We start from the raw sequence: 8,025 nt of genomic DNA on the forward strand, positions 1-8,025 counted from the left end.
ACAAGAAGCCATTTAAAATACAGTGAAATGTTTTTACAGACTTGAGGCTAACGCTAGTCTTAGCTTGAGGACCACTTTTTGCGCACGTGTTTTATATGCGAATCCCCCTGATATATATAATTCTATAAAAGGTTTCAAGACAAATGAAAGCATGGGTTGATGTTTTTCTCTCTTAAACAGGAGCGAGGAGAGCGGAGAGTAAAATGAAGCCATACGCCGACACGTTTTTGGCCAAAAATTCTTTATTTATACTATGAACAAGTACAAAAAGAACATGAGATGCATGGAAAGCTAACAGATGAATAAATAAGGTACTTTGCAGACGCGTTTATTTACATTTTCACAAAGGTACAAGTCGCCGACGTAGCAACTGAAGGGAACGTTCAAATCAAGAAATCTCTCGTAACGTGAAAATGGGATCTTCCTCGGGACAGAAGTTTGTTTTTTTTAACGACACAGCGTTTTCTCTACAAGATGCTAAAGTAAAGACAAGACTAAGACATGGACGAGGAAACGTTCAGTCCGGTGAGGAGATCGGCCATTTCGCTCCCGGGGGGGGGGGGGGGGCAAGAAAAGTCAGAGCGAGGCTTTCCGGAGGTCCGATTTGTGGGAAGAGCGACGGGAAGCACATGAGAAACAAAAAAAATACAACACCCCTCCAAGAAGAGGTTTCGTCGGCGATGTGGGGCCCTTTTTTTGTCCCCATGCGTGGCCCGGCAAGGCTCGCGGCCGTGGCGGAACCCAGATGGGCGGTCAGTAGACCGGCCGCGGCTGCTTCATGCTGTAGTACGCCTCGGACGCCGACACGTACGCTGACTCGGGGAAAAAGTCCTCCTGGAACTCTGCCAGGAACCTGAGAGAGAGCGGGGGAGGTGGTGAGACCGTCCACGAGTCGCCCCCCCCACCCCACCCACATTAAATACTCAACATAAGCTGCTGGGGGAGGGGGGGGGGGGGGAGGGGGGGGGGGGACTTCTGGTTTTTCCTCGAGATCGCTGGCTCAGTACGCACAAATCCCAAGACCCCTTGCCCTCGCCCGGCGGGTATACGTTTCAGACCCCGCCCAACTCCCGTATACAGCTAGCGGCGGCGGAACATGCGACCGACCAGAGTGGAATCCCCCCCCCCCCCCCACCCCCCCCACCCCATCCCCCCGTCCCTTCCTCCACCTCCTCCCATCTAATCAGTAGCGGGGAAAACTAATCCGGAATCTTCTTAGTATCCGCGACTCGGCCAAATCCTCTAAATCTTGCGATCTCATCTTAGCTCCACCGGCCCTCCTAATCTCAATGCAAACAAATTATCCTCATCAGGAGAACCGGAGAACGCCTTGACCACGGAAGACAATGACCGGGGGGGGGTGGACTGTCCGTTTGCCACACACACACACACTGATTTGACACTGATTGTCGTGTTTCAATCTTGGGTTTTTTCCATGCTTCCGTCGTAGCATAAATTCAGAGCGGGTGCTAATCTTCATCGCCGTTCGATGAGTAACAACGACAAGACAAGCCGCTTTGGGGCGTACGCACTGTAAATCAGCACGACGTGTACCAACACACACACACACACACACACACACACACACACACACACACACACACACACACACACACACACACACACACACACACACACACACACACACACACACACACACTTCATCAGTCATTCTTGCGGAGAAAGGGAGAGTGAGAGATCAACTGTGGCCAAATCCCAGAATGCACTGCGGTCCAGCCTCTGCGACATCAATCAGGTTGTTTTTTTGGTTTTTTTTTGCCCGCTCGGCACAATCTGACTTTCACAGTTTCTCCCAAAAGAGCGTTTTAGTCGGAGTAATTAGACACTTCCTCCTTGACCGACCCGGTCGGAGTGACAGACCGACTGGAAAAATGCTTTTCACTTCCAAGTACTTCGCTCTGCCGTAAGATTACATCACATGCGGACGATGACGCCGTCTATATCTCAATACGTTCCCCATTAATCCCTCCGTGTTTGCACATCGCCGTCGTCTCGCGCTTCCCGCTTGACAAATAATACGAGGCTAGAAGGTGAAATTGAAGTTGTTGTGTGTGTTTGTACGACGGCGCCGCCCGGTGGCGAGGGGCGGGCGCTGCGTGCGTTTGATTAGAAGACCTAAATCCCTCAGGTTTGGGAGCGGCTGAAGCGAAGATCGGCCCGGGGCGGATTTAAAGATTAGACTCCCGCGCTTGTGTAACGTCCACTCATCTCCCGCCCTCCGACACATGCTCTTTCTTTCTCCACCTCCTTTGTGTGGTTTGGGGTTTTTTTTAGGGGACAAATTCAGGACTTGTGCTCACCTCGCCACTGCGGTGAGGTCCAACCTCAGTCAATGAGCCATGCTAGCTATCAGCATGGAGCCATTGTGTTTTCTTTTCTTTTTTTAACCCTTGTGTGGCGTTGGGGGGGAAAAACCGTCCACTAGGTGTCATTTTTCCTCTTAATTTGACCAGAACTTTCACTGTTTTGGCTCAAATGGCAGGATTTTTGCTGAGGAAGCTTTACTTTTACATGCAATTTACACACTTTATTTAAAATTTTTCACTTGGTCGGCAAAAAAACTTCCTCATGTGGCGTTTGTGGCTGTTTTCATCCACTAATTTGACCCCTGTATAAATATATCAGATAAATATTTCTTCAATTTTTTGGGGGCATAAATCTGTTAATCAACTTCAGTCCTGATCAAAACTACCAAATATTTAAAAAAAATAATTCAAAATGAACCTTTAAATGCCCATTTAGAAGATAAAGGCACTGAAATGGGAAAAAATACACACAAAATGACTCATTTTCAATATAAAATGTGATCGGATATTAGATTTTTTTTTACATGTTATTACAGTCTTGGATATGTCAAAGATTAGTAATGTAATTATCTTTGAAGCATATTTAGTTTTTGTGCAAAATCAGATTTTCAAAAAAAACTCCCTTTGGTGGCTGTTTTCATCCACAGCTGTAAAAATACATCAGATAAATATTTTCTTTCACAAATCTGTTAATCAACCTCAGTCCTGATACCAAAAAGTATTACTTGTTTAAATTAACCTTTTAAATGCCAATTTAGAAGATAACGTCACTGATATGGGAACAAAATTGTAAAATTTTGTGTTTTTTCCCTCCCAAAATCAGTGACTTCATCTTCGAAATGGGCATTTAAAGGGTTAATTAAAAATATATTTTTTTTAAATATTCAGTAGTTTTGATCAGGACTGAGGTTGATTAACAGATTTATGCAAAAAAAAAAAGTTGAAAAAAAATATTCTTCTGATATAATTTTACGGCCGTCAAAGTTCGTGGATGAAAACAGCCACGAACGCCACATAGGGACGTTTTTCTGAACGCCACACAAAGGGTTAAATCTCAGGGATGTTTCTCTGTTTGATTTTTTTTGCATTCGATTTCAATGCTAGGCCCAAAGATGGCCCTACGCCGCCTTACCTGAGAAACAGCTCCAGATGTTTGATGAGGGCCCGCAGGTTCCTCTCGGGGATCTGCATCTTCCCCAGGATCTCGGGAAGCTTCACTAGAGGAGAGATGGGGGTGTTAACGAGGGGGGAGGAGGGAGGAGGGGGGGGGGCCGAGAGACATTTGACTGGTGAAAACCTACCGAAGAGCCGGAGGAGGTGCTGCGCCCCGTACAGGTAGGACGGGGGTGGCGGCTGGTCGGTCAGAGGGTAGTTATCAGGAGTCAGCTTCCAGCTCAGGACCTGGAGAAAGAACACTCAAGATCGATCTACCGGTCGATTGCAAAGGTCGTAATAGTGGATCGCATGACATTAGGAAAAAAAAAAAATAGACGCTGGTGTAATGAAACTAATTTACCTTTCCGAATTACGAGTATAATCGAACGCAGCGTCAGATGACGGCGGAATCTTTCTGACCTTTAGGTCGACGCACACGCGCAAACAACGACGCTAAGTGTGGCGAAGCTAACAAGCTAGTCAGCGAGTTACCGCTAATTTGAAGCCCCCCCCCAAAAATGAGTGGGGGGGGCTGGACGAAGTGAGAAGATGAAGACGAATCTCTTTCACGAGGAATGGGAGATGGACTTTTTTCTCACGATGTCATTTTCGAAGTGCGTTTGTCTCGTCTGCCAGTCGAGTGTCACAATACCAAAGATCAAAGTAACATCAAAGTAAACTCAGGTCATTACAAAAAATGTTCATAGTTAATTATGTCGTGTTGCACAATATTGGCTCATACGGTTTTGCAAGGTACATCGTTATACATTGTACATATAAAGAATCCTCAATATATTTGAAAATAAATATATGTTTTGCATTTTTGTAGTGGGTAGATCCCTTTGACTTGGTCGTTTTATAAAGTAGCTCGCAGGCTGAAAAAGTGTGGCCACCCCTGCTCTAGGCAGTGTATTTTATTTTATTCTGTACGCTCTGTTTTTATGAATTTCTGGAAGCTTAACTAACCCTAACCCCCCCAATCACCTCGTTCAGCTCGTTGTTCCGGCGGCTCTGCAGGCCGTAGAACGGGACGCTGCGCTCCCGGCCCGGCGTCACGGGCAGCGGGGACGACGAGCCGCTGTGCACCGGGGTTCCTGGCGAGATCGGGAAGAATTCATTACAACAACAACAACAAAAAAAGGGGGGGGGGCGACAGACGCAGGATAATATTAGGAGAACTCTACATGTGATAGAAGAAGCAAAACAACAAAAAATGAGTACAGTATTAATAAGTGTCGATGCGGAGACCGTGTTAACTGGAAGTTTTTATATCAAGTTTTAAAACGGTTTGGTTTTAATCCAAAGTCAGTGGATTGTATAAAGACGTATCAAAACCCTCGTGCGAGAATCAAAATAAATGGTAATCTATCAGATAAATTCCTGTTAGAGATCAACTAGACAAGGCTGTTGTTTGTCCCCCACATTGTTTGCCCTATATATAGAACCTTTCGCACAGGCAATTCGACAAAAACAAGAAATCAAAGGAATAGAAATGTAAAACACAAATCATAAAATAGGACTGTTTGCAGACGACTATCTGTTTTCTTCAACGACCGAACCGATCAATTCCTGCACGAATGGAACTTGTGGAAATTTCTCAGGATATAAAATAAATGTCAAAAAAAACACAAGTACTGGCACTTAACTATTTACCAACAAAGACTATGCAGAATAGATACACATTTAATTGGAATCTGAAGGCAATAAAGTACTTAGGAGTGATGGTTACAGAAAATTTAAATACATTATGTGGGAAAAACTATTGTGATATCACTATAGAAATCCCAAAAGACCTTGAAAGATGGAACAACAACAACAAAAAAGTTGATCCTGGTGGTTTCAGATGGTGAAACATGTAAAGTGAAAGCTGTGAAATGGCGCCACCTCGTGGGAAAAACTTGGTACTGCAAAAAAAAGGTTTTCTCTCATAGAAGTTCATGTGTTCTTTAATCCTGCTGTAAATCCAATACAATCATCATCAAGATGAGAATCCTGCTTTTCCTGGTGTCTACTCATGTATTTCTATTTGATCTAAAAGAGGAAGAAAAATCTGTGTTAAAAGCGATATTTGGTCGAGTACAAACTATTGTTAATGTTTCTAAAAAATCAAAGAATTCTGCTTTTCAAGTAGAAACATTTTATACATAATATTTAGTGAATTAATTCAATATATTTGACACAAATATTATACAATTAAACAATATTGCTGCTAATAACCTGTGAAAATTACAAAATAGTGAATAAATTATACCTAAAAGTTAATTTGTTTATTTAAATTGAGCTTGATCATATTTGAATGTGAAGGTTTTATTGTTTCTGTCAAAATCTTGAATTTATTTTTAATAAATGATCCTTATGGGGAGTTCAACGAGGGGAAGAATCGACCAGAAATGGAAAAAAAATACAGCATTTTATGGTAAAAAAAGGAAGAAATATGTGAAAAAGTTTCTAAAAAATCTAAGAATTCTGCATTTCAAGTAGAAACATTTTATATATAATATTTAGTGAATTAATTCAATATATATTTTACACATATATAATAGAATTAAACAATATTGCTGCTAATAACCTGTGAAAATTACAAAATAGCGAATAAATTATACCTAAAAATCTGATAAAAATTTGATCATACTTGAATGTGAAGGTTTTATCATTTCTATCAAAATTTAAAAAAAATTTTTTTTAATAAATGATCCTCATGGGGAGTTTAACGAGGGGAAGAATCGACCAGAAATGTAAAAAATACAGCATTTTATGGTAAAAAAGGAAGAAATATGTGAAAAAGTTTCTAAAAAATCTAAGAATTCTGCATTTCAAGTAGAAACATTTTATATATAATATTTAGTGAATTAATTCAATATATATTTTACACATATATAATAGAATTAAACAATATTGCTGCTAATAACCTGTGAAAATTACAAAATAGTGAATAAATTATACCTAAAAATCTGATAAAAATGTGATCATACTTGAATGTGAAGTTTTATGATTTCTATCAAAATTTGTAAACAAATTTTAATAAATGATCCTCATGGGGAGTTTAACGAGGGGAAGAATCGACCAGAAATGTAAAAAATACAGCATTTTATGGTAAAAAAAAGGAAGAAATATGTGAAAAAGTTTCTAAAAAATCTAAGAATTCTGCCTTTCAAGGAGAAACATTTTATATATAATATTTAGTGAATTAATTCAATATATATTTTACACATATATAATAGAATGAAACAATATTGCTGCTAATAACCTGTGAAAATTACAAAATAGTGAATAAATTATACCTAAAAATCTGATAAAAATTTGATCATACTTGAATGTGAAGGTTTTATTATTTCTATCAAATTTTTTTTTTTTTTTTTTTTAAATAAATGATCCTTATGGGGAGTTTAACGAGGGGAAGAATCGACCAGAAATGTAAAAAAAATACAGCATTTTATGGTAAAAAAAGGAAGAAATATGTGAAAAAGTTTCTAAAAAATCGAAGAATTCTGCCTTTCAAGTAGAAACATTTTATATATAATATTTAGTGAATTAATTCAATACAAATTTTACACAAATATTATAGAATTAAACAATATTGCTGCTAATAACCTGTGAAAATTACAAAATAGTGAATAAATTATACCTAAAAATCAGATAAAAATTTTATCATACTTGAATGTGAAGGTTTGATGATTTCTATCAAATTTTTTTTAAATTTTTTTTCATAAATGATCCTTATGGGGAGTTTAACGAGGGGAAGAATCGACCAGAAATGTAAAAAAATACAGCATTTTATGGTAAAAAAAAAAAAAGGAAGAAATATGTGAAAAAGTTTCTAAAAAATCAAATTCTGCCTTTCAAGTAGAAACATTTTATATATAATATTTAGTGAATTAATTCAATACACATTTGATACAAATATTATAGAATTAAACAATATTTCTGCTAATAACCTGTGAAAATTACAAAATAGTGAATAAATTATACCTAAAAATCTGATAAAAATTTTATCATACTTGAATTTGAAGGTTTTATTATTTCAATCAAATTATTATAATTTTTTTTAATAAATGATCCTTATGGGGAGTTTAACGAGGGGAAGAATCGACCAGAAATGTAAAAAAATACAGCATTTTATGGTCAAAATAAAAAAAAGGAAGAAATATGTGAAAAATTTTCAATATTTGTGGTTTTATGATGCAAAACATGAAAGAAAAAACAAAACTCAAGGTTGGAGCTCACGTCTGTCGAGGTTGAGGAAGAACTTGGGCTGCGACGCCGCGTCGGCCGTCCTGCGCTTGAGCAGCGGCGACGCCGTGGTGCTGCCGCCACCTGCAAGAGTTGCGTGTCGGTTAAATTCTGCCGGCGTGAGTCGGCGGCGCGGACCGCCGGGCGGCGCCGTGCTCCTCCTTACCCCCGCTGCTGCCCTCGGCCGGCCGCTCGCCTCCCGACGTGTTCCTGGTGGAGCGCCGCAGCGACTGCGACTGGTACGAGATGCAGTCCATGTCCGGGTGGCGCCGGCGTTTGGGGGCGGGCGCCGGCGCCGTGGGCGTGACGGCCG

General features: G+C 40.0%; 1 protein-coding gene across 2 annotated transcripts in view; it reads right to left on the bottom strand.

Annotated features, from left to right (window-relative positions):
• Window positions 1-287: 287 nt before the first annotated feature.
• LOC308147673 (MSL complex subunit 3-like) overlaps window positions 288-8,025 on the bottom strand; it is a 14,041-nt gene continuing 6,303 nt past the window's right edge. For both annotated transcript variants that reach the window (XM_080519964.1, XM_080519965.1), the window contains exons 8-13: window positions 7,879-8,025; window positions 7,707-7,796; window positions 4,467-4,576; window positions 3,629-3,728; window positions 3,460-3,544; window positions 288-853 (exon numbers count right to left, since the gene is read on the bottom strand). The exon at window positions 7,879-8,025 is cut by the window's right edge and continues 89 nt beyond it. In XM_080519964.1, the coding sequence (XP_080376090.1) occupies window positions 754-853; window positions 3,460-3,544; window positions 3,629-3,728; window positions 4,467-4,576; window positions 7,707-7,796; window positions 7,879-8,025 (632 nt within the window). In that variant the 3' untranslated portion in view covers window positions 288-753. The remainder of the gene's footprint in view (window positions 854-3,459; window positions 3,545-3,628; window positions 3,729-4,466; window positions 4,577-7,706; window positions 7,797-7,878) is intronic.

The sequence above is a fragment of the Blennius ocellaris genome (assembly GCF_963422515.1).
Source record: "Blennius ocellaris genome assembly, chromosome: 24".
NCBI lineage: Eukaryota > Metazoa > Chordata > Actinopteri > Blenniiformes > Blenniidae > Blennius > Blennius ocellaris.